Source organism: Erythrolamprus reginae, chromosome 5 (genome assembly GCF_031021105.1).
Source record: "Erythrolamprus reginae isolate rEryReg1 chromosome 5, rEryReg1.hap1, whole genome shotgun sequence".
NCBI lineage: Eukaryota > Metazoa > Chordata > Lepidosauria > Squamata > Dipsadidae > Erythrolamprus > Erythrolamprus reginae.
In genome coordinates, this window is record NC_091954.1 from 8,795,362 (window position 1) to 8,822,439 (window position 27,078).

The window sequence follows — 27,078 nt, forward strand, 5'->3', positions numbered from 1 at the left end:
AGGCCAATGCATGGATTTCTCCTTCGTTTCCAAGCTGCATAGGCCCGGGTAGAACACCTTGGGAGTCCCATAATAGCTTGTGTGGCTGCATTTTGCACTAACTGCAGTTTCCAAACGTTCTTTAAAGGTAGCCCTGTGATTATTGATAATTAATCAACAATGCTTGTTGGTTTCAGGTAAGCCAAAGCTGAACTTCCTTTTTTTAAAAAAAAAAAAAGTTTTTTAAAAACAAGACAGACATATAAAAACACACAAAAATAAAAGAAAAATACACCCATCAGGGATGATTTACATCCCGATTTTCATCGGATGCACATACCAAGTTGTATACGTTTTTACATCAATTGGGAACATTTTGCCTATATTCACAGTTAGTGTTGTACATTTTATCAAAGAAAAAAGAAATTTAGAGTAGGAAAAATGGAAAGAGAAAAAGACTTCCAAACCCCCCGAGAGAATCTAGTTCCAAATTAGAGAAAAATGGTAAACATATCAATCGTTGATCTTTTAAACCTTGCATTCTATTTCACTTATTTAACCGTTTCTTTGTTTAAATCAATTATAGAATTTATCCCAAACTCTATAATAATTTCAATTGTCCAATTGTCTCTCCTTTATCTCATATATCTTTTCTTCCTTTCATATATCTTCTCTTCTATTTTTATATAATTTCTTCTATCCTTTTCTTTATATATATTACTACATATCTATTCTCTTTAATATGTATTGTGTATTGGACAACTAACTAACTAACTAACTAACTAAATAAATAAATAAATAAATAAATAAATAAATAAATAAATAAATAAATATCTGTTTCTTCTTTCCCTTATAATTTTTTGGTTAACATATCCATTTCGGCACATTCAAATTTTTTAAAAATAATCATTTCTTCTTTTGGAATGTCCTCGCTTTTCCATAATTGAGCATATGTTATTCTAGCCGCTGTTAAAGCTGAACTTCCAATCCAATTCTGTTGGGTTTAGGTCAATGGTCTTTATTGCTTCATCGGCAGCATTGCCAATATTGACTTAGGCAATTGCATTACCCAAGCGGTTTATTTTGGTAAATCAGGCATGCTTTCTCACCATTTAATGCAGCAACAGACTGGCCTTTAATGGCTCAAGTCTTTCGGGCTGGAATTTCAATGAAGAGAAAAGAGCAAATAGTCATTGCAGATTGGGAATTGAACATTAGGTACAGGCCAGATTCAAGGGAATTGGAGACACACATATACACACACACAACTGACAGGTTAATGGCTCAGAAGAGATAAGAAATAAACATGGTAAACTGAACTAAGCCAAATAAGCAGGTTGAACTAAAAAGTTGCAGCGTTTAAGCTAGAAAAGTATATGGTTGTGACATAAATTGGGGATTCTACAGTGAAAGTTTGGATCTAAATTGGATTCAACTGTTTGAAAAATATTGTGTAGTATCCCCTGGCAATATTACTTCAGTGATTCATGATAAACAAAAAAATACTATTTTTTTTTTTGCAGAATACACCTGGATACATGCACGAAGTTCAAACAGTACGGTGGTACCTCTACTTACGAACTTAATTCGTTCTGTGTCCAGGTTCTTAAGTAGAAAAGTTTGTAAGAAGAAGCAATTTTTCCCATAGGAATCAATCTAAAAACAAATAATGTGTGCTATTGGGGAAACCACAGGGATGGTGGAGGCCCTGATTCCTCCCAGGAGATTCCTAGAGGGGCCCCACGGAGGCTTCTCCCCACCTTTTCCGTCCCTATTTCCTCCCAGGAGATTCCTAGAGAGGCTTCTCCCCGCCTTTTCCGGCCCTGTTTTCTCCCAGGAGATTCTTAGAGAGGCCCCACGGAGGCTTCTCCCTGCCTTTTCTGGCCCTGTTTTCTCCCAGGAGATTCCTAGAGAGGCCCCACCGAGGCTAAACCGATACAGACTTCAAAGGATAATTAGAACTGCAGAAAAAACAATTGCTGCCAACCTGCCTTCCATTGAGGACCTGTGTACTGCACAAGTCAAAAAGAGGGCGGGGAAAATATTTACTGACCCCTCACATCCTGGACACAAACTGTTTCAACTCCTACCCTCAAAACGTCGCTACAGAGCACTACACACCAAGACAACTAGACACAAGAGCAATTTTCCCCCGAACGCCATCACTCTACTAAACAAATAATTCCCTCAACACTGACAAACTATTTACTAAGTCAGCACTTCTATTTCTACTAGTTTTTCTCATCATTCCTATCACTCATTTCCTCCCATTTAGGATTGTATGACTGTAACTTGTTGCTTGTACCCTAAGATTTTTATTAATATTTATTGTTTCTTCATTGCTTATTTGACCCCTGTGACAATCATTAAGTGTTGTACCACATGATTCTTGACAAATGTATATTTTTCTTTTATGTACGCTGAGAGCATCTGCACCAAGACAAATTCCTTGTATGTCGAATCACACTTGGCCAATAAAAAATCCTATTCTATTCTATTCTATTCTATTCTACGGAGAGGGGTGGCATAGAAATCCAATTAATAATAATAATAATAATAATAATAATAATAATAATAATAATAATAATAATTCCCAAATTCTGCCTGCGCAGAAAGCAAAAAGAGGGCCAAAAGTTTGAAAAAAATATGGCGCCATGCGATGGACGAGTGAAGAATGAACCATGCAAATTGTGCAATTGACGGGGCCACTACTGAAACGGCGCCCCCTAGCGCACCAGTAGGAGCCCACCACTGGTGTTGAGATGTTCTTGGATGCCTCTGAAAATACATTCAGTAACAATATTCGATTGGGAGAATCTATAGTTTTTATTTTCTCGTCTCCTGGAGCTCACATGCTATAAATATTTCCGGGACCGCCTTCTGCTGCACGAATCCCAGCGACCGTTTAGGTCCCACAGAGTTGGCCTTCTCCGGGTCCCGTCGACTAAACAATGTCGTTTGGTGGGCCCCAGGGGAAGAGTCTTCTCTGTGACGGCCCTGACCCTCTGGAATCAACTCCCCCCCGGATATCAGGGTTGCCCCCACCCTCCTTGCCTTTCGTAAGCTCCTTAAAACCCACCTCTGTCGCCAGGCATGGGGGAATTGAGACTTTCCCTTCCCCCTAGGCTTATAAAATGTATGTCTGTTTGTATGATTGGTCTCTTAAATTGGGGTTTTTAAAATTACTTTTTATATTAGATTTGTTATATTTGTCTTTTTTTACTGCTGTTAGCCACCCCGAGTCTGCGGAGAGGGGCGGAATACAAATCTAATTAATAATAATAATAATAATAATAATAATAATAATAATAATAATAATAATATAATAATAATAATAATAATAATTTCCAAGGCTTCAGTTCTATGTGCCTTTTCACAATTACTACCTCACCCTTCTAAAAACAGGATGCTTTCCGGTTGTTCTTACTGCCTTCCCTTTCCATCGACCCTTAGATGAACATTCGCCGTTCGTCTTCCTGCCTGGAAATTTGGACTACAATAAAAGTTTCCATGAATCCGTTGAGGAAGTTTCTCCTACAGCTTTCTCCCAATGAGCTGACTCTTCTGGCCACAGCAGGCCTCCCCAGAGGGAGCAAGCGACAACTTGTGTGTCCTCACGTCGTCATTAAAAGGTCACGAACTGCAAGCGCGCATCTTAAAAGCATGGAAGAGAGGTCGTTCCAATCATTTAAGGCAGTGTTTCCCAACCTTGGCAACTTGAAGATATTTGGACTTCAACTCCCAGCATTCCCCAGCTGGCTGGGGAATTCTGGGAGTTGAAGTCCAAATATCTTCAAGTTGCCAAGGTTGGGAAACACTGATTTAAGGGATGAGGGCATTGCTAAAAGGAAAATTATTAAATGAGATGGCAACTGTATTTTGTATTTCTATATGATTAAAGAATTGGAAACCAAGACTTACGAAGAGAGACTGATGGAACTGGGCATGGATAGCCTAGAGAAAAGGAGGGCCAGAGTGGACATGATAGCAGTCTACAAGTATACGAGGGGAGAGGAGAGGAGGGGATCACTTTATTCTCCAGGGCACCAGAGGGCCGGACGAGCAACAACTGCTGGAAGCTGACCAAGGAGAGATTCAACATGGAGATAAGGAGGAACTTCCTGACGGTCAGAGCGATCAACCAATGGAACAACCTACCAGCGGACGTTGTGAACTCCAACACTCTGGATATTTTTAAGAGAAGATTGAACTGCCACTTGACTGGTGTGCTATAGGGTTCCTGCTTGGGCAGGGGGTTGAACTTGATGGCCTTCATGGTCCCTTTCAACTCTAACAATAAATAGTGTCCTTTCACTATTATTCATTCCCCCAAGTCCCCATAGTCCAGTGAGGGCAAACCTTTTTTTACCTCGGGTGCCAAAAGAACACACATGTACCCTATCACACATGCACAAGTGCCCACACTCATAATTCAATGCCTGGGGAGGGCAAAAACAGCTTCTCCCGCCTCCCAGAGGCCCTCTGGAGGCTAAAAATGGCCTGTTTCCCAACTTCTGGTGCGGCCAGTAGGCTCGTGTTTCACCCTCCCCAGGCTCCAAAGGCTTCCCTGGAACCAGGGGAGGGTAAAAACGCCCTCCCCTATCCCCCCGGAGGCCCTCTGGAAGCCAAAATCGCCCTCCCAGAGTCTCTGTTGGAGCCAAAAATCAGCTGACCAGCACACACATGCATGTTGGAGCTGACCTAGGGCAACATCTCACGTGCTACCAGATATGGCTCCGCGCGCCACTTGTGGCACCCGTGCCATAGGTTCATCCAATGATGGAAAACCTATGGCACACATTTCATAAGTGGCATGTAGAGCCATCACTCCGAGCATGCCAGCCATCACCCTTTGCTCTTCCAGGCTCCGGAGTGCTGGTCAGCTGGAGACCAGAAGAGCAGTACAGTGTTCCCTCGATTTTCGTGGGGGATGCGTTCCGAGACCGCCTGCGAAAGTCGAATTTCCGCGAAGTAGAGATGCGGAAGTAAATACACTATTTTGGGCTATGAACAGTATCACAAGTCTTCCCTTAACCCTTTAAATCCCTAAATTACAATTTTCCATTCCCTTAACAACCATTTAGATTATTACTCACCATGTTTATTTATTAAAGTTTATTTAAAAAAAATATTTATTAAAGGCGGACGAAAGTTTGGCGATGACATATGACATCATCGGGTGAGAATAACCGTGGTATAGGGGGAAAAACCGTGAAGTATTTTTTTAATTAATATTTTTGAAAAACCATGGTATAGACTTTCCGTGAAGTTCGAACCCGTGAAAATCGAGGGAACACTGTAATTTAAAAAAACATATCAAATACCAGAATTCTTTTAAAAAACATTAAAATTTGTCAAGTTTTGATTGATTTGAACATGTTCAAACATTATGATGCCAAAAAGTCAAGTGTTTCCATTTTTCTGTCCACCCCCTACATTTATTTATTAGAATAGAAAGAGACCTGGCGGGTCATCTAGTCCAACCCCCTGCTCAAGCAGGTGACCCTACACCACCCCAGCCCTATGGCAGTTCAATCTCCTCTTGAATGTGGCATTCACAACCTATCATACTGCATATTGTTATAATTATTTCAGCCACAACTATGGAAACAGGCCGGCTGCCCATCAGATGTAAAGATTATTAATAAAATACTGGAATGTGCTTAAATGTACAAATTGACAATGGAACTACATGAAAGAGATGAATCAAACTACTACAAAGTTTGGAGTAGATGGTATATCTGGTTGGAAAATAGAAATACAAATTAGATAATAACATATGAGTATCTACAGGAGTGGACAAAAAAATGAAAACACCTTGAAAATCCAGATTTGGAATTGAGATTTGTGAAGCTCCCTTCGAACAGTTTTTGTGGAAACTGGGTTCTGTTGGTGTCTATTGAGCTCTGCAGTGATTTTAGGAGCTGTGGTTTTGCAATCCGCTCTCACAATTCGCTTTAGAGTCCGACGGTGTCTCTCAGACAACTTCGACTTTCGACCAGACCTGTGCTTGGCTGAGGACATTTTCCCTTCTCTTTCAAAAGCAGTCATTACTTTTGAGACATGACCTCTTGAAACGCCAAACATTCGGGCACTTTCTGTTACACTAGCGCCTGCCATTCGAGCACCAACAATTTGGCCTCTTTGAAAGTCTGAGAGGTCTGCCCTTTCTAGAAGGTTATAACCAATTTCCTTAAATTTCCGTAAACAAAAAAGGTAGTTTAAAAAACCATATCAAATAACAGAAGAGCCTTCTCTGTGGTGGCCCCGACTCTCTGGAACCAACTCCCCCCAGGTATCAGAGTTGCCCCCACCCTCCTTGCCTTTCGCAAGCTCCTTAAAACCCACCTCTGTCGTCAGGCATGGGGGAATTGAAATTTTCCCTTCCCCCCTAGGGTTATAGAATTTATACATGGTATGTTTGTATGTATGATTGGTTCTTTAAATTGGGGTTTTTTAAGATTATTTTTAATATTAGATTTGTTTACATTGTCTTTTTTATTGTTGTTAGCCACCCCGAATCTTCGGAGAGGGGCGGCATACAAATGTAATAAATAGACAGATAGATAGATAGATAGATAGATAGATAGATAGATAGATAGATGATAGATAGATGATAGATAGATAGATAGAAAGATGATAGATAGATAGATAGATAGATAGATAGATGATAGATAGATAAACAAACAAACAAACAAACAAACAAACAAAATTAAAAAAACACATTAAAATATATCAAGTTTATTTGATGCCCAAAAGTCGAATGTTTCCATTTTTTTGTCCACCCCCCTATGTAAGAAAATGCCCCCAAAAAGAGAAGAACAAGGACTTAGTTGAAACAAGATTTTATTTTGTCTCTTTAAAAAAAAAATATGTCCACCCTATCTAGGGAAACCAAGTGCTGCTGCTGCTAATGAGCTGAAAGGCATGAATCGGTGATTCCAACTCACAAGGGTGTGAAATGGCTGGGAAAACCACACTTTGGAAGATGGGCAAAGCAGGAAGCCAACAAAAGACACACAAGTGCAGAGAATTGCAACCGAGAGTTTTGCCACCCAGCTAGGGTATGTGAGAATTAGGATACGTGAGCGTTTGGCGTGCTGCAGGAAGTTAGTTTAGGAATTGGAGAAGAATTTTTCCCTGCTGCTGCATCCTCTAATAGGTCTGCATTTATTCCTGGTCGTCTCACTTTTCAAAATGTAGTAGGAGTTCTGGAGAAGGTTAATTTCCTTCCATCTGAGAAGAAAAAAAAAGCAAGAAAACAAGTTAATTTACCTTTCCCAAAAGCCACCCATTCCACTCCGGTGTGGATATCAAAATATGGCTGCCCAGTAGAGCCTCCAGTATAAACTCCAGTGAGTTTTTAATTTGTTTAATTGGATTTGTATGCCGCCCCTCTCCAAGGACTCGGGGCGTGTTGTGGTTAGCTCTGGCCCAGCTCCTGTCCCAAGGACTGTGGATGTGGGGGAGACATCCACATGCTGCAGGCCTGTTTTGCCCCGGTGGAATCTGATGATGAAGGCTCCTCTGACCAAGAAGACATGAGTGACAGGGAGGAGGAGAGTGGGGCAGACAGCTCAGAAGGAGATCAATTATCTAGCTCCTCCTTGGATTCAGAACAAGAGTTAATGATACAGCCACACATGCTGAGAGTGAGGCATAGGCAATAAAAACTGGGAGATTATTATCAAAGAAAATGAGGCCACCTGTGGTTGGGTGGGGCTGTGTTAATTAGTGAGGCTGCTATAAAGAGCAGCCTATGGGTTTGGCCATTGTGGAGGATTATCTGATCATTGTGTTTCATGACTGATTTACTGACTTTGACCTTTTGTGTGCTGATTTTTCCCTGCTTTGAACCTAAACCAGAGCAAAGGGTGTTTCACTTTGTGAAAGAAGGACTTTGAATTTATTTATTATTTATTTATTATTTGGATTTGTATGCCGCCCCTCTCCGAAGACTCACAGCTGCAAGCTAAGTATCACAGAACTGATAAGGGACTTGTACAAATTACCAGTTTGTTTGGAGACGAGTGCTCTTGGCTGTACCAAAAGAGGGCTTGGTTTAAGTGAATTTTCATTATAAAGAACATTGTTTTGAATTTTCAAACGTGTGTGTGTCTGAAATTTGTACTTGTGAATTTTTGGGAGGAGTCTACCAGAGAGCCCGACAGAACAGGGCGGCTCACAACATATACAAAGACACAACAGCATAGTAATCCAATCAATATCCATAAAAATAATTTTAAAAATAATCTTTAAAAGTTCTAACTTTGAAAAATTCCATTAGCATTCATTCAATAAAATCATACTAAAAACATTCATAGGTTAGGGAAAAGATCTAGTAACCCTAGGTGGCAAAGATGAGTTTTTAAACTCTTTCAAAAGGCGAGGAGGGTGGTGGCAGTGCGAATCTCCAGGGGGGAGCTGATTCCAGAGGGCCGGGCCCCCCACAGAGAAGGCTCTTCCCCTAGGTCCCACCAGCCACGATTGTTTGGCTGACGGGACCCTAAGGAGACCAACTCTGCGGGACCTCACTGGTCGCTGAGATTCAACTGTGGATTGCGGACCCTCTCTGAGGGGGTCAGTAATCCCCCCCCCAGGGTAATGGACAGATAGATGGGATTATCCTTGGGAGGCAAAACCCACAACCACTCCGTCTTGTTGGGAATCTTAATTATTTGGTGCAGTATAAACATATAATTAAGACTGCCACTATCAAGTAGATACTCCAATTAAGACTGAATTTATGCTTGTATTTATCTGTTTTTTATATTCTCTAATTGATAAAATTGGTTATAAGGGTTTTTAGTCTGTTTTGAGATTTGTACCAAAAGGGAAGAGGGCACTATGGCTTTGATATTAAGATTATTAAGATTATTAAGATTATTAAGATTATTAAGATTATTAAGATTATTAAGATTATTAAGATTATTAAGATTATTAAGATTATTAAGATTATTAAGATTATTATTATTATTATTATTATTATTAATTAGATTTGTATGTTTTTTTAATTAATAGTTTAAGGAATATTAATGATGGACTTAATTAGAGCTTAATGGAGTTTATCTAGATGATGAAATTAGAAAGAATGGAAAAGGGGGTGTGATGATAACTGAAATTAAATAGATGTGATTTAAGAATGCATAATTTGATTGCATAAGATTTTCTTACTCAAGACTATTTTATTGTAATAAAATAGAAGGTATATTGTTTTTTGTATGTTATGATGTGGAGAAAAAATTAAAAAAAATTACTTAAAAAAAAGACTGCCACCACTGTTACGGGCAATGATAACAAGTCCTCGGAGAGGGGTGGCATATAAATCCAATAAACAAACAAACAAACAAACAAAAACAAACAAACAAACAAGAAAAACAATGCACCTATTATGCCATTTGCATTATTTGCAGGTGCCTCGCGCATTTCCGAGTCTTCGGAGTCTTCGGAGAGGGGCGGCATACAAATCTAATAAATTATTATTATTATTATTATAAAATTATTTCCATATTTCTTGAAAGTCCATATTAAGCAAGGCTTAGAATTAATTACCGCAAATGCATTTAAACAACAATAATGAGAGCTTTGTAAAAAACATGACATTATTAAAATGACTGCACAAGTTGAGATTTATATGCGCATGTAAATAAATGCATCCATGCTTTAATGAAGCTGGGGGAAAGGCCATTCTTAGCTATTAACATACTTAACGCAAAGGAATTCTACTAAACCCAACTCAGGAAATGACTTGCCCTTATTATTAATGTTAAGCTAAAACAATATCATTAATTAATGATTCCATTAATAACTGTTGATCCCTGTGGGGGTTAGACAATTATATTGTATTGTTCTTCTTTTTTATGTGTTGTAAGCGGCCCGGAGTCCTCGGAGAGAGATGGGATAGAAATCCAATTAAACAAACAAATAAAAAGACAGACAGACAAACAAATAAATATTGGACTATATCTGGAGGGTAATGAGTGGCTGAAGACAAATAATAATTTTCAATCCATTTTCCACTCTTAATTTTCACTCACAATATCAAAATTGTGTAGAAATTGGGATAATAATTTAATTTAATAATTTAATTTTAATTAAATTTTTAATTTTAATTTTATAATTTCTGACAGTCTCAAAATGGGTGAGCAGTGTGGTCGGGCGGTAGGGAAAGCAAGTAGGATGCTTGGCTGCATAGCTAGAGGTATAACAAGCAGGAAGAGGGAGATTATGATCCCCTTGTATAGAGCGCTGGTGAGACCCCATTTGGAATACTGTGTCCATTTCTGGAGACCTCACCTACAAAAAGATATTGACAAAATTGAACGGGTCCAAAGACGGGCTACAAGAATGGTGGAAGGTCTGAAGCATAAAACGTATCAGGAAAGACTTCATGAACTCAATCTGTCTAGTCTGGAGGACAGAAGGAAAAGGGGGGACATGATCGAAACATTTAAATATATTAAAGGGTTAAATAAGGTTCAGGAGGGAAGTGTTTTTAATAGGAAAGTGAACACAAGAACAAGGGGACACAATCTGAAGTTAGTTGGGGGAAAGATCAAAAGCAATGTGAGAAAATATTATTTTACTGAAAGAGTAGTAGATCCTTGGAACAAACTTCCAGCAGACGTGGTTGGTAAATCCACAGTAACTGAATTTAAACATGCCTGGGATAAACATATATCCATTGTAAGATAAAATACAGGAAATAGAATAAGGGCAGACGAGATGGACCATGAGGTCTTTTTCTGCCGTCAGTCTTCTATGTTTCTATGTTTCTATAATTTAATCAAAGAAAGGGTAATCAACTCAGAAATGGAAGGAAATAAAGCTTTGAGGACTTATTTATGATCTTGGATTGTTTTTTGGGGACACTCCCTGACATCTTTTTGTTCCCACCGAATCAAAGATTCTGGGGCTACCCAAGCTGAGATTTACCTCTATGGCTTCCACCGGGATTTCTTCTCCTCCAACCCCAGCAGGTTGGTCTTCGTGTTGATCTGGATGAAGATCGTCCTACGGAACACACAGGAACAGAGCAAAGTATCATCAGATGCAGTGAAGGAACGCAATATTTTTTACTACAACGCTGCGGGCGTGGCTTGTTTTGTGGGTGTGGCTTGCTGGCCATGTGACCAGATAGGAGTGGCTTGATGATCATGTGACTGAAGGTGGCTTAAAGGCAGTGAAGGGCTACAATTTCTTTTACTACCACGCTATGGGTGTGGCTTATTTTGTGGGTGTGGCTTGCTGGACATGTGACCAGGTGGGAGTGGCTTGATGATCATGTGACAGGGGGAGTGGCTTAAAGGTCATGTGACTGGCTTAAAGGTGGCCAACTTGATGTCACTCATGACGAGGATTAGGATTAGGGTGCCTGGCCTCTCCTTGCCTCAAAGAGATACAATTTCCCCATGTATTTACTATTACTGAACATCCAAAATAACCTATTTAATTCTATGTATATATGCCATATGTGTACATACATGTTACACACAGGCACACAAAAATATACTTTGTCTACTATATAAACTGTATTTACACACTTTATGTATGTAATTCTAAAATTATACACATTCAACCTCATTTACTGCGATAGGAAAAACATACCCAGAGCCCAGAAGGGAAAAAACACACGGGCGCACAAAAAAATACATTATCTACTGTATAAACTGTATTTACACACTTTATGTATGTAATTCTAAAATTACACACATTCAACTTCATTTACTGTGATAAGAAAAACATACCCAGAGCCCAGAAGGGGAAAAACACACGGGCACACAAAAATATACATTATCTACTACATAAACTGTATTTACACACTTTATGTATGTAATTCTAAAATTACACACATTCAACTTCATTTACTGTGATAAGAAAAACATACCCAGAGCCCAGAAGGGAAAAAACACACGGGCACACAAAAATATACATTATCTACTATATAAACTTTATGTGTATGTACACACACGCACACACAGCTTTTCTAAAATTATACACATTCAACCTCATTTACTGCGATAGGAAAAACATGCCCAGAAAGGGAAAAAAACATTGAACATTTTTCTACCAGTTCTGCATATTTGTCCAAATTTTTTCTACTGGTTCTGCGTACCTGACCATACCTGTAGGCGCCCATCACTAAAGATGCCACAAGGACCAGAAGTCAAGGTTTCCCATTCTGTCCAGCTTCCAGATGTGTAAATGTCTATGGAGATTCTCAGTCATGGTTGTCCTAAAAATGCTTTTTCGAGAGGCAACTGGACGTCCCGGCTTTACTTTGAAGAAGTTTTGTTTCTCATCTCAACCCATCCAGTCAGAGCGGAAGAAGCGTCTTGGATGAGAAGCAAAACCTCTTCAAGGAAAAACCAGAAAGTCCAGTTGCCTTTTGAAAAAAAAGCACCTTCCAAATGTGAATGGACTACAGTTCCCAGATTGCTCAGCCAGGGTTGAGTACATTGCATCTGCCTGGACTGAGTTGAAATATGAAGAGTATTCTTCTGCCTCAATGACCAAGCACATTAAGGACTGAAAACCTTACTCAAGTTCCAAACTATTTGCTATATATCGCACGCAACAACACAAGAGCACACAACAGATTCAAGCTTAATACTAACTATTAATATTAAAATATTAACTATTTGCTATATATCACAGGCAACAACACAAGAGCACACAACAGATTCAAGCTTAATATTAACTATTAATATTAAAATATTAACTATTTGCTACCGTATATATCGCACGCAACAACACAAGAGCACACAACAGATTCAAGCTTAATATTAACCGCGCCAAACTTGACTGTAAAAAATATGACTTTAGCAATCGAATTGTTGAAGCGTGGAACTCACTACCGGACTCTGTAGTATCATCCCCTAACCCCCAACACTTTACCTTTAGACTATCTATGGTTGACCTCACCAGGTTCCTAACAAGGGGCACCAGAGTGCACCAGAGTGCCTACCGTCCCCTGTCCTATAGTCGCTCCTATATCTCCTATATCTTCTCTTCTATGTCTTCTATCCCTTCTATCTCTTATATTTCTTATATCTTTTATATCTTTTCTGCTATTCTCTCTAGTTATATTTTACTCTCTTTGATACATTCTACTCGTATATATCTTCTATAACCTTCATTCTGTATTATTGTATATTGGACAAAACAAACAAATAAATAAATAAATAGACAGACATACAATCAATGCAGATCATACGCTGCAACGTCCTACCGGTCAATGACTACTTCAGCTTCAACCGCAACAACACAAGAGCATGCAACAGATTCAAACTTAATATTAACCACTCCAAACTTGACTGTAAAAAGTATGACTTTAACAATCGAGTTGTTGAAGCGTGGAACTCATTACCGGACTCAATAGTGTCAACCCCTAACCTCCAACATTTCTCCCTTAAACTATCCACGATTGACCTCTCCAGGTTCCTAAGAGGCCAGCAAGGGGCATACATAAGTGCACTAGTGTGCCTTTCGTCCCCTGTCCAATTGTCTTTCCTTTCTCTCATATATCATATATATATTCTTTCTTTCATATATCTTCTCCTCTATTTTTACATATTATCTTTATATATATTACTTCATGTCTATTCTCTTCCATATGTATTTGTGTATGGGACAAATGAATGAATGAATAAACAAACAAACAAACAAACAAACAAACAAACAAACAAATAAATATAATCTTCCATCTCATCCTTGCTAAACTTCAAACTCGATTTTGGATGCAAGCTGGTCTCTTGCTTCCTTCTGAGTTTGTTCGCTTTTTAATTTTATTTCCCATACGACAGCTATGATACATGAAGTTCATTATTTACATTTATTTATTTATTTTATTTATTCGTTTATTTTGTCAAAACATGTACAAGATAGCAGGTATTGCTATGAACCTAAACATAAGTAAAGTGGTACAGGTAAATAGGACAATAGGATAGTACAACAGGTTCGGTAGGCACGCTGATGTCCTTATGTACGCCCCTTACAGACCTCTTAGGAATGGGGTGAGGTCAACTGTACACAGTCTAAACTTAAAGTTTTTGGGGTTTGGGGAAGAAACCACAGAGTCAGGTAGTGAATTCCAAGCATTGATCACTGAAGTAGTATTTTCTGCAGTCGAGTTTTGAGCGATTTACATCGAGTTTGAATCGACTGTGTGTTTGTATGTTATTGCAGTTGAAACTGAAGTATTCATTGACAGGTAGGACTTTGTGGCTTTTATGAACTACATTTAGGTCAGATCGAAAACAAGGTAGCTCTAAGCAAATTTAAGCCCAAAATTTCAAGTCTGGTGGAATAAGGTATTCTGTTGGGTTCAGACGAGTGGAGGACTCTTCTCGTGAATATTTCTGGACTCTCTCGATTGTATTAAGGTCCGATATGCGGTGCGGGTTCCAGACAGATGAGCTGTATTCGAGAATTGGTCTGGCAAATGTTTTGTATGCTCTGGTTAAGCAGTGTAATATTGCCAGAGAAGAAGCTACGCAAGATTAGATCAACAACTCTTAGTACCTTTTTGGCAATGTTGTTACAATGGGCTCAGGCACGTAGGTCCTTAGATATGAGTACTCCAAGGTCTTAAATTAGAATAGAATAGAATTTTATTGGCCAAGTGTGATTGGACACACAAGGAATTTGTCTTGGTGCATATGCTCTCAGCCTACATAAAATAAAATATACATTTGTCAAGAATAATGTGGTACAACACTTAATGATTGTCATAGGGGTCAAATAAGCAATGAAGAAGCAATATTAATAAAAATCTTAGGATATAAGCAACAAGTTAAACCCTACAGTCAACATGGGAGGAAATGGGTGATAGGAATGATGAGAAAAAATAGTAGAATAGAAGTGCAGATTTAGTAGAAAGTCTGACAGTGTTGAGGGAATTATTTGTTTAGCAGAGTGATGGCGTTCGGGAAAAAACTGTTCTTGTGTCTAGTTGTCTTGGTGTGCAGTGCTCTATAGCGATGTTTTGAGGGTAGGAGTTGAAACAGTTTGTGTCCAGGATGTGAGGGGTCAGTAAATATTTTCCCCACCCTCTTTTTGACTCGTGCAGTATACAGGTCCTCAATGGAAGGCAGGTTGGCAGCCATTGTTTTTTCTGCAGTTCTGATTATCCTCTGAAGTCTGTGTCGGTCCTGTTGGGTTGCAGCACCAAACCAGACAGTTATAGAGGTGCAGATGACAGACTCAATGATTCCTCTGTAGAACTGTATCAGCAGCTCCTTGGGCAGTTTGAGCTTCCTGAGCTGGCGCAGAAAGAACATTCTTTGTTGTGCTTTTTTGATGATGTTTTTTGATGTTAGGTGACCATTTTAGGTCTTGAAATTTGAAGGTCTCTACTGTTGATACTGTGTTGTCTAGTATTGTGAGAGATGGAAGGGTGGAAGGGTTTCTCCTAAAGTCTACCACCATTTCTACTGTTTTGAGTGTGTTCAGTTCTAGATTGTTCTGGTCACACCGCAAGGATAGCTGTTCAACTTCCCATCTGTATGCGGATTCATCATTGTCTCGAATGAGTCCGATCACTGTTGTATCATCTGCAAACTTCAGTAGTTTAACAGATGGATTGTTTGAGATGCAGTTATTAGTGTATAGAGATAAGAGAATGTCCGATATGCGGTGCGGGTTCCAGACAGGTAAGCTGTATTCGAGAATTGGTCTGGCAAATGTTTTGTATGCTCTGGTTAAGCAGTGTAATATTGCCAGAGAAGAAGCTACGCAAGATTAGATCAACAACTCTTAGTGCCTTTTGGGCAATGTTGTTACAATGGGCTCAGGCATGTAGGTCCTTAGATATGAGTACTCCAAGGTCTTAAATTAGGAATGTAAACTAAGAAAGGGATTGATTTAGCTCTTCCCCTTTCACTTCCCTGCGCTGCCTCCTCACCCACGATTTATCCATGAATGAGGCAAGTGTATGTTTAAGATGCAAACAATTGTCTGTCTGTTTCCTCGGCCTGCAGGAAAACTTCAAACTCATCTCTAATTATGAATGGTGGCTTAAGAATCACATCCTCTGTTTGTTTCTCTTGGATCTGCAGCATCCATGACTTCATGGCTCTCTGACTCATCGGCTATTTTTAACCAGGCAGGAAAGGAGCATCTTGAGACTTGATTATTGCTACTTTCTTTCTGAATCGGAACACAATTACAGGAAGAAGACGTGTTGGGCTGTGTGTGTTTCTTCTCTCTCCAAGCCAATATAAATTTTACAGCTTTGACCTATCGAGAGGCACAAAACGTGGACACAGCCACTCTCAAAATCAAGAACGCCAACCCAAAGCCAACCAGCTTAAGTCTTCAAACTTCAAACTTGGCAACTTTAGGACTTGCAGACTTCAACTCCCAGAATAGAGGTCTTCACACTTGGCAACTTTAAGACTTGTGGACTTCAACTCCCAGAATAGAGGTCTTCACACTTGGCAACTTTAAGACTTGCAGACTTCAACTCCCAGAATAGAGGTCTTCACACTTGGCAACTTTAAGACTTGTGGACTTCAACTCCCAGAATAGAGGTCTTCACACTTGGCAACTTTAAGACTTGCGGACTTCAACTCCCAGAATAGAGGTCTTCACACTTGGCAACTTTAAGACTTGCAGACTTCAACTCCCAGAATAGAGGTCTTCACACTTGGCAACTTTAAGACTTGTGGACTTCAACTCCCAGAATAGAGGTCTTCACACTTGGCAACTTTAAGACTTGCAGACTTCAACTCCCAGAATAGAGGTCTTCAAACTTGGCAACTTTAAGACTTGCGGACTTCAACTCCCAGAATAGAGGTCTTCAAACTTGGCAACTTTAAGACTTGCGGACTTCAACTCCCAGAATAGAGGTCTTCACACTTGGCAACTTTAAGACTTGCGGACTTCAACTACCAGAATAGAGGTCTTCACACTTGGCAACTTTAAGACTTGTGGACTTCAACTCCCAGAATAGAGGTCTTCACACTTGGCAACTTTAAGACTTGCGGACTTCAACTCCCAGAATAGAGGTCTTCAAATTTGGCAACTTTAAGACTTGCGGACTTCAACTACCAGAATAGAGGTCTTCACACTTGGCAACTTTAAGACTTGCAGACTTCAACTCCCAGAATAGAGGTCTTCACACTTGGCAACTTTAAGACTTGCAGACTTCAACTACCAGAATAGAGGTCTTCAAACTTGGCAACTTTAAGACTTGCAGACTTCAACTACCAGAATAGAGGTCTTCAAACTTGGCAACTTTAAGACTTGCAGACTTCAACTACCAGAATAGAGGTCTTCAAACTTGGCAACTTTAAGACTTGCGGACTTCAACTCCCAGAATAGAGGTCTTCACACTTGGCAACTTTAAGACTTGCAGACTTCAACTCCCAGAATAGAGGTCTTCAAACTTGGCAACTTTAAGACTTGCGGACTTCAACTCCCAGAATAGAGGTCTTCAAACTTGGCAACTTTAAGACTTGCGGACTTCAACTACCAGAATAGAGGTCTTCACACTTGGCAACTTTAAGACTTGCGGACTTCAACTCCCAGAATAGAGGTCTTCAAACTTGGCAACTTTAAGACTTGCAGACTTCAACTCCCAGAATAGAGGTCTTCAAACTTGGCAACTTTAAGACTTGTGGACTTCAAGAGGTCTTCAACTTTGGCAACTTTAGGACTTGCAGACTTCAACTCCCAGAATAGAGGTCTTCAAACTTGGCAACTTTAAGACTTGTGGACTTCAAGAGGTCTTCAACTTTGGCAACTTTAGGACTTGCAGACTTCAACTCCCAGAATAGAGGTCTTCAAACTTGGCAACTTTAAGACTTGTGGACTTCAAGAGGTCTTCAAACTTGGCAACTTTAAGACTTGCAGACTTCAACTCCCAGAATAGAGGTCTTCAAACTTGGCAACTTTAAGACTTGTGGACTTCAAGAGGTCTTCAACTTTGGCAACTTTAGGACTTGCAGACTTCAACTCCCAGAATAGAGGTCTTCAAACTTGGCAACTTTAAGACTTGCAGACTTCAACTCCCAGAATAGAGGTCTTCAAACTTGGCAACTTTAAGACTTGCAGACTTCAACTCCCAGAATAGAGGTCTTCAAACTTGGCAACTTTAAGACTTGTGGACTTCAAGAGGTCTTCAACTTTGGCAACTTTAGGACTTGCAGACTTCAACTCCCAGAATAGAGGTCTTCAAACTTGGCAACTTTAAGACTTGCAGACTTCAACTCCCAGAATAGAGGTCTTCAAACTTGGCAACTTTAAGACTTGCAGACTTCAACTCCCAGAATAGAGGTCTTCAAACTTGGCAACTTTAAGACTTGCGGACTTCAACTCCCAGAATAGAGGTCTTCAAACTTGGCAACTTTAAGACTTGCAGACTTCAACTCCCAGAATAGAGGTCTTCAAACTTGGCAACTTTAAGACTTGTGGACTTCAAGAGGTCTTCAAACTTGGCAACTTTAAGACTTGCAGACTTCAACTACCAGAATAGAGGTCTTCACACTTGGCAACTTTAAGACTTGTGGACTTCAACTCCCAGAATAGAGGTCTTCACACTTGGCAACTTTAAGACTTGCGGACTTCAACTCCCAGAATAGAGGTCTTCAAACTTGGCAACTTTAAGACTTGCGGACTTCAACTACCAGAATAGAGGTCTTCACACTTGGCAACTTTAAGACTTGCAGACTTCAACTCCCAGAATAGAGGTCTTCACACTTGGCAACTTTAAGACTTGCAGACTTCAACTACCAGAATAGAGGTCTTCAAACTTGGCAACTTTAAGACTTGCAGACTTCAACTACCAGAATAGAGGTCTTCAAACTTGGCAACTTTAAGACTTGCAGACTTCAACTACCAGAATAGAGGTCTTCAAACTTGGCAACTTTAAGACTTGCGGACTTCAACTCCCAGAATAGAGGTCTTCACACTTGGCAACTTTAAGACTTGCAGACTTCAACTCCCAGAATAGAGGTCTTCAAACTTGGCAACTTTAAGACTTGCGGACTTCAACTCCCAGAATAGAGGTCTTCAAACTTGGCAACTTTAAGACTTGCGGACTTCAACTACCAGAATAGAGGTCTTCACACTTGGCAACTTTAAGACTTGCGGACTTCAACTCCCAGAATAGAGGTCTTCAAACTTGGCAACTTTAAGACTTGCAGACTTCAACTCCCAGAATAGAGGTCTTCAAACTTGGCAACTTTAAGACTTGTGGACTTCAAGAGGTCTTCAACTTTGGCAACTTTAGGACTTGCAGACTTCAACTCCCAGAATAGAGGTCTTCAAACTTGGCAACTTTAAGACTTGTGGACTTCAAGAGGTCTTCAACTTTGGCAACTTTAGGACTTGCAGACTTCAACTCCCAGAATAGAGGTCTTCAAACTTGGCAACTTTAAGACTTGTGGACTTCAAGAGGTCTTCAAACTTGGCAACTTTAAGACTTGCAGACTTCAACTCCCAGAATAGAGGTCTTCAAACTTGGCAACTTTAAGACTTGTGGACTTCAAGAGGTCTTCAACTTTGGCAACTTTAGGACTTGCAGACTTCAACTCCCAGAATAGAGGTCTTCAAACTTGGCAACTTTAAGACTTGCAGACTTCAACTCCCAGAATAGAGGTCTTCAAACTTGGCAACTTTAAGACTTGCAGACTTCAACTCCCAGAATAGAGGTCTTCAAACTTGGCAACTTTAAGACTTGTGGACTTCAAGAGGTCTTCAACTTTGGCAACTTTAGGACTTGCAGACTTCAACTCCCAGAATAGAGGTCTTCAAACTTGGCAACTTTAAGACTTGCAGACTTCAACTCCCAGAATAGAGGTCTTCAAACTTGGCAACTTTAAGACTTGCAGACTTCAACTCCCAGAATAGAGGTCTTCAAACTTGGCAACTTTAAGACTTGCGGACTTCAACTCCCAGAATAGAGGTCTTCAAACTTGGCAACTTTAAGACTTGCAGACTTCAACTCCCAGAATAGAGGTCTTCAAACTTGGCAACTTTAAGACTTGTGGACTTCAAGAGGTCTTCAACTTTGGCAACTTTAGGACTTGCAGACTTCAACTCCCAGAATAGAGGTCTTCAAACTTGGCAACTTTAAGACTTGTGGACTTCAAGAGGTCTTCAAACTTGGCAACTTTAAGACTTGCAGACTTCAACTCCCAGAATAGAGGTCTTCAAACTTGGCAACTTTAAGACTTGTGGACTTCAACTCCCAGAATAGAGGTCTTCAAACTTGGCAACTTTAAGACTTGTGGACTTCAAGAGGTCTTCAAACTTGGCAACTTTAAGACTTGCAGACTTCAACTCCCAGAATAGAGGTCTTCAAACGTGGCAACTTTAAGACTTGTGGACTTCAAGAGGTCTTCAACTTTGGCAACTTCAGGACTTGCAGACTTCAACTCCCAGAATAGAGGTCTTCAAACTTGGCAACTTTAAGACTTGCAGACTTCAACTCCCAGAATAGAGGTCTTCAAACTTGGCAACTTTAAGACTTGTGGACTTCAAGAGGTCTTCAACTTTGGCAACTTTAGGACTTGCAGACTTCAACTCCCAGAATAGAGGTCTTCAAACTTGGCAACTTTAAGACTTGTGGACTTCAAGAGGTCTTCAAACTTGGCAACTTTAAGACTTGCAGACTTCAACTCCCAGAATAGAGGTCTTCAAACGTGGCAACTTTAAGACTTGTGGACTTCAAGAGGTCTTCAACTTTGGCAACTTCAGGACTTGCAGACTTCAACTCCCAGAATAGAGGTCTTCAAACTTGGCAACTTTAAGACTTGTGGACTTCAAGAGGTCTTCAACTTTGGCAACTTCAGGACTTGCAGACTTCAACTCCCAGAATAGAGGTCTTCAAACTTGGCAACTTTAAGACTTGTGGACTTCAAGAGGTCTTCAACTTTGGCAACTTTAGGACTTGCAGACTTCAACTCCCAGAATAGAGGTCTTCAAACTTGGCAACTTTAAGACTTGCAGACTTCAACTCCCAGAATAGAGGTCTTCAAACTTGGCAACTTTAAGACTTGCAGACTTCAACTCCCAGAATAGAGGTCTTCAAACTTGGCAACTTTAAGACTTGTGGACTTCAAGAGGTCTTCAACTTTGGCAACTTTAGGACTTGCAGACTTCAACTCCCAGAATAGAGGTCTTCAAACTTGGCAACTTTAAGACTTGCAGACTTCAACTCCCAGAATAGAGGTCTTCAAACTTGGCAACTTTAAGACTTGCAGACTTCAACTCCCAGAATAGAGGTCTTCAAACTTGGCAACTTTAAGACTTGCGGACTTCAACTCCCAGAATAGAGGTCTTCAAACTTGGCAACTTTAAGACTTGCAGACTTCAACTCCCAGAATAGAGGTCTTCAAACTTGGCAACTTTAAGACTTGTGGACTTCAAGAGGTCTTCAACTTTGGCAACTTTAGGACTTGCAGACTTCAACTCCCAGAATAGAGGTCTTCAAACTTGGCAACTTTAAGACTTGTGGACTTCAAGAGGTCTTCAAACTTGGCAACTTTAAGACTTGCAGACTTCAACTCCCAGAATAGAGGTCTTCAAACTTGGCAACTTTAAGACTTGTGGACTTCAACTCCCAGAATAGAGGTCTTCAAACTTGGCAACTTTAAGACTTGTGGACTTCAAGAGGTCTTCAAACTTGGCAACTTTAAGACTTGCAGACTTCAACTCCCAGAATAGAGGTCTTCAAACGTGGCAACTTTAAGACTTGTGGACTTCAAGAGGTCTTCAACTTTGGCAACTTCAGGACTTGCAGACTTCAACTCCCAGAATAGAGGTCTTCAAACTTGGCAACTTTAAGACTTGCAGACTTCAACTCCCAGAATAGAGGTCTTCAAACTTGGCAACTTTAAGACTTGTGGACTTCAAGAGGTCTTCAACTTTGGCAACTTTAGGACTTGCAGACTTCAACTCCCAGAATAGAGGTCTTCAAACTTGGCAACTTTAAGACTTGTGGACTTCAAGAGGTCTTCAAACTTGGCAACTTTAAGACTTGCAGACTTCAACTCCCAGAATAGAGGTCTTCAAACGTGGCAACTTTAAGACTTGTGGACTTCAAGAGGTCTTCAACTTTGGCAACTTCAGGACTTGCAGACTTCAACTCCCAGAATAGAGGTCTTCAAACTTGGCAACTTTAAGACTTGTGGACTTCAAGAGGTCTTCAACTTTGGCAACTTCAGGACTTGCAGACTTCAACTCCCAGAATAGAGGTCTTCAAACGTGGCAACTTTAAGACTTGCAGACTTCAACTCCCAGAATAGAGGTGTTCAAACTTGGCAACTTTAAGACTTGTGGACTTCAAGAGGTCTTCAACTTTGGCAACTTTAGGACTTGCAGACTTCAACTCCCAGAATAGAGGTCTTCAAACTTGGCAACTTTAAGACTTGCAGACTTCAACTCCCAGAATAGAGGTCTTCAAACTTGGCAACTTTAAGACTTGTGGACTTGTTGAAGTCCACAAGTCTTAAAGTTGCCAAGTTTGGGGACACCCTGTGTTAGAACCATCTCATTTTTTCAGAATATTCCCTACCCAACCAAAAAATAATTTCTGGGCATGGAATCCTACTTCCAAACAAAGCTATATCAAGCTATCAATTTGAAGATTTTTTTAAAAAAAGAATTCTTATGAGATCAAAGGACCTCCTCTAAAATAGTTTGCTATTTTGTGGAGGAAAATTGTTCTTGGTCCCTAAGAATGATCAAACCCTAGCATTATAAACCCTGGTGTTGTAAAAAGGGCTGATTCTCTCTTCTCTTGACGTTCCACAAAGATCTTTGTGGACTTTCTGTTGTGCTTATCAATTCCCCAAAACTGGCTTTTGTAATGTAGGAAGTTAACACCCTACCAGGGGTGGGAGCTCACTTACCTTGCCACCGGTTTGCTTCCTGTCGTGCTGCGTGGTTGTGGGTGCATTGCATGCACAGAAGCCAAAAATTGCCAAAATATCTCTCTTGCGCGCTCCCCTCGCAAGATTTGGCTTCTGCACATGTCAACAAAGCAAAAATACGGGGAAAAAGATGGCAATGGCTATAGGACTGGCACTGTGCAATCTGGTGGTCTCCACCGGTGCACTTTCTCCAGTGAAGGGCTGCAAAAATTTTAACTACCACACTGTGGGCGTGGCTTATTTTGTGGGCATGGCTTATCACCCATGTGACCAGGTGGGAGTGGCTTGACAATCGTGTGACCTGGGGTGGCTTAAAGGTCATGTGACTGGCTTAAAAGTGGCCAACTTGACGTTACTCGTGTCAAGGGTTAGGGTGCCTGGCCTCTCCTTGCCTCAAAGAGATACAATTTCTATCTATTTACTATTACTGAACATCCAAAATATACTCTTTAATTCTATGTATATATACCATATCTGTACATACAATTACAGGTACACAAAAATAGACATTATCTACTATATAAACTGTATTTACACACTTCATGTATGTAATTCTAAAATGACACACATTCAACTTCATTTACTGTGATAGGAAAAACATACCCAGAGCCCAGAAGGGAAGAAACACACGGGCACACAAAAATATACATTATCTACTATATAAACTGTATTTACACACTTTATGTATGTAATTCTAAAATTACACACATTCAACTTCATTTACAGTGATAGGAAAAACATACCCAGAGCCCAGAAGGGGAAAAACACACAGGTACACAAAAATAAACATTATCTACTATGTAAACTGTATGTGTATGTACACACACATACGCATGCATAGCTCTTCTAAATTATACAAATAATTGTATACAAATCTAATAAATTATTATTATTATTATTATTATTATTATTATTATTATTATTATTATACACATTCAACCTCATTTACTGCAATAGGAAAAACATACCCAGACCCAGAAGGGAAAAAAAGAAAAAAAAATAATCAAAATTTTTCTACCAGTTCTACGTACCTGACCATACTCTACTATATCGATAGCAACCCATTACTGCTCCATATGTAGCAACCATCTTTTTCATAGGAGGAATGGGTCAGTGATGGGAAATAACTGTTTAGTTTCTACACATGTTTGACAGTTTCCTGCTTTTCACTGGTCTAAAAACCAGGAAAAAAATATCTGACCAAGAGGTAGGTGTTGTGGTTCAGCCTGAGCCAGATCAAAGACCAGCTGCGTCTCTGCTGGCTCCATGCCTGGGGGAGGCTGAAAGCAGAGAGGAGAGTTCTTGGCAGTCAGACAGTGCAGACAGCAGTCATGAAAGTGAAGGTGATACAAGGCATGGGAGCCCTGGGGGAGGGCTATCTCAAGCAAGTAGCTGTGATTCCCTGGAGTCCCTGGATGATGACGCACAAGCTATCATTAGTATGCGGCAGAGACGCATAGCTCAAAGGAGAAATCAGCTGCGTAGATATTATCAGCGTTCAATGAGGAACACCAGGGGTTTGGGTGTGGTCCTCATTAGCAGGGAAGGGTTTATAAGGCATGAGAACCATTCCAGCAGCGTGGAGTGTTATCAAAGGGGAGTTGGTGTTATCTGCATTTTCTCTCAGCATTTTTGTTCCTGGCTTGTGGTCCAGTAGCCTTGAAGACTGGTGGGAGGTGTGTGTGTGTCTGTTATCTCAACAGCCTCGTCTGGCATTGAGGATCCTGTATTTCTATATGAACAATTGCCTTTGTGTATCTATTTGGAGTTCCAGTGTTTTCCTGACTTGTAAGGACATTTTCTGTTGGCTTCTTTTCTCTTTATCATTATAAAACTGTGTTTGGATTCAACCGGTGTGTCTGGCTTATCTTTTTGGGTTGGTCATAGCTTCCGGAGTGACCCATACAGAACAGTAGGAAGGGATGGTATGGCAGAAGGTTAAAAGCCTCTGGGTGGTTTCCGCTAGCAAGATATCAGCACCTCCTGCACTGGACTTGTCTCACAGGCAAAGGGTTAGGAACACGGTAAGGTGGGGCAAAGAACTCCCACCTACCTTGTTGACCAGACCACTGGTGGTTACAACGGTCTCTGCTCCTTCCACGGTTTGCTTTGCCACGGTGTTCACGCTAGCCACCATGGTGTCTCCGACGAGATTGGCCTGTTCTTTGGTCTTCTCAGCAACTGTAGGTGAAGCAGAAAGAAGATGAGACAGTGGCTTGGTGAGCATGGCAGGAAAGGATACTACAAAATTTCCATTCCCAATACAAAGGAAGGATAGAAACATAGAAACATAGAAACATAGAAGTCTGACGGCAGAAAAAGCCCTCATGGTCCATCTAGTCTGCCCTTATACTATTTTCTGTATTTTATCTTAGGATGGATATATGTTTATCCCAGGCATGTTTAAATTCAGTTACTGTGGATTTATCTACCACGTCTGCTGGAAGTTTGTTCCAAGGATCTACTACTCTTTCAGTAAAATAATATTTTCTCATGTTGCTTTTGATCTTTCCCCCAACTAACTTCAGATTGTGTCCCCTTGTTCTTGTGTTCACTTTCCTTTTAAAAACACTTCCCTCCTGGACCTTATTTAACCCTTTAATATATTTAAATGTTTCGATCATGTCCCCCCTTTTCCTTCTGTCCTCCAGAGTATACAGATTGAGTTCATGAAGTCTTTCCTGATACGTTTTATGCTTACGACCTTCCACCATTCTTGTAGCCCGTCTTTGGACCCGTTCAATTTTGTCAATATCTTTTTGTAGGTGAGGTCTCCAGAACTGAACACAGTATTCCAAATGTGGTCTCACCAGCATTCTATATAGCGGGATCATAATCTCCCTCTTCCTGCTTGTTATACCTCTAGCTATGCAGCCAAGCATCCTACTTTCCACCCCATCCCAGGGGAAGGATACTGCAAAATCCCTTTCCTCCCCCAAATCCAAGAATACTGCAAAATCCCAATTTCCTCCCCAATCTTTGGGGGGGGGGAGGAGAATACTGCAAAATTTAAATTCCTTCCCCACTACTGGGAAAATGATGCTGCAGAAATCACCCAAGAATATGTCAAGTCTGCAGCATCCATTTTCAGAATATAGAATGGCAAAGGCCTGAAGACGAAGGACACTAGTAGATGTAGAAGTGGATTGTGGAACACCGCCTGTTCTTTCCCTCAGAGGATGTTCTTGAGTTGATCTGCTAGAACAGGGGTTCCTAAACTTGGCAACTTTAAGGCTTGTGAGCTTCAACTCCCAAAACATGGACACAGCCATTCTCAAAATCAAGAAAGCTGACCCAAAGTCAACCATCCTAATGTGTTAGAATAGATGTTTTCAAACTTAACAACTTTAAGACTTGTGGACTTCAACTCTGAGAATTCTGGGAGTTGAAGTCCACAAGTCTTAAAGTTGCCAAGTTTGAAGACTTCTGTGCTAGAGGGACTCCAATGGATTATTTTCTCTTTCTGAATCAGGACAACTTTCTGGAAAGCTGCCAAGATACTTTCCCTTTTCTGCTGTCCAAAGAGATGAATCAAGGCTTCCTTGTTCTCTCCATCAATCATTTTGCTCTAGGACTGGAAATTATTCTTCAAACACACGGCAAACTGTTTTGTGGTTTTGCACAAGTGAAAGTGTAGCTTTTGTGCACAAGCATAAATATGAGTCTTGGATAACGGAAATGATCTCTTTTCCAAGGGTTTGTAGCCAGAAAATGGTAGGTAAATACTAGTTCCCATTCAAGATTCAGCCACCAAATAATTTGGCTTATGTCTGGCTTCCTCTTGATGTGCAAATTCACTGGGGCTATAACCTTGTTTTCTCTGTAAACTAAAAATAAATCACATTGTAGCATAATTTTTGTTTGCTTTTGCTTTTATTGATTGACATAGAAACAGAAAGAAAAAAACTTGTAGAGAAAGAAAGAGAAAAAGAAAGAGGAGAAGGAGGAGGAGGAAGGGGAGGAGGAGGAGGAAAAGATGAAGAAAGAGGAGGAGGAATAAGAAAAGGAGGAGGAAAAGAAGGAGGAGGAGGAGAAGGAGGAGAAGAAGAAGAAGAAGAAGAAAAGGAGGAGGAAGAAGAGGAAGAAGAAGATGAGGAGGAGGAGGAGGAGGAAGAAGAAGAAGAAGAAGAAGAAGAAATTAAAAATAAAAATAGAAAACAGAAACAAGATATAAAAAGCATTTCATGGAACAATGGCCACATTTCATTGCAACCCTTCT

General features: G+C 40.2%; 1 protein-coding gene across 1 annotated transcript in view; it reads right to left on the reverse strand.

Moving 5' to 3' along the window:
* Positions 1-6,858: 6,858 nt before the first annotated feature.
* SNCG (synuclein gamma) overlaps positions 6,859-27,078 on the reverse strand; it is a 35,041-nt gene continuing 14,821 nt past the window's right edge. Inside the window, exons 3-5 of the mRNA XM_070753933.1 lie at positions 24,913-25,040; positions 10,915-10,992; positions 6,859-7,215 (exon numbers count right to left, since the gene is read on the reverse strand). Coding sequence (XP_070610034.1) covers positions 7,201-7,215; positions 10,915-10,992; positions 24,913-25,040 — 221 coding nt within the window. The 3' untranslated portion in view covers positions 6,859-7,200. The remainder of the gene's footprint in view (positions 7,216-10,914; positions 10,993-24,912; positions 25,041-27,078) is intronic.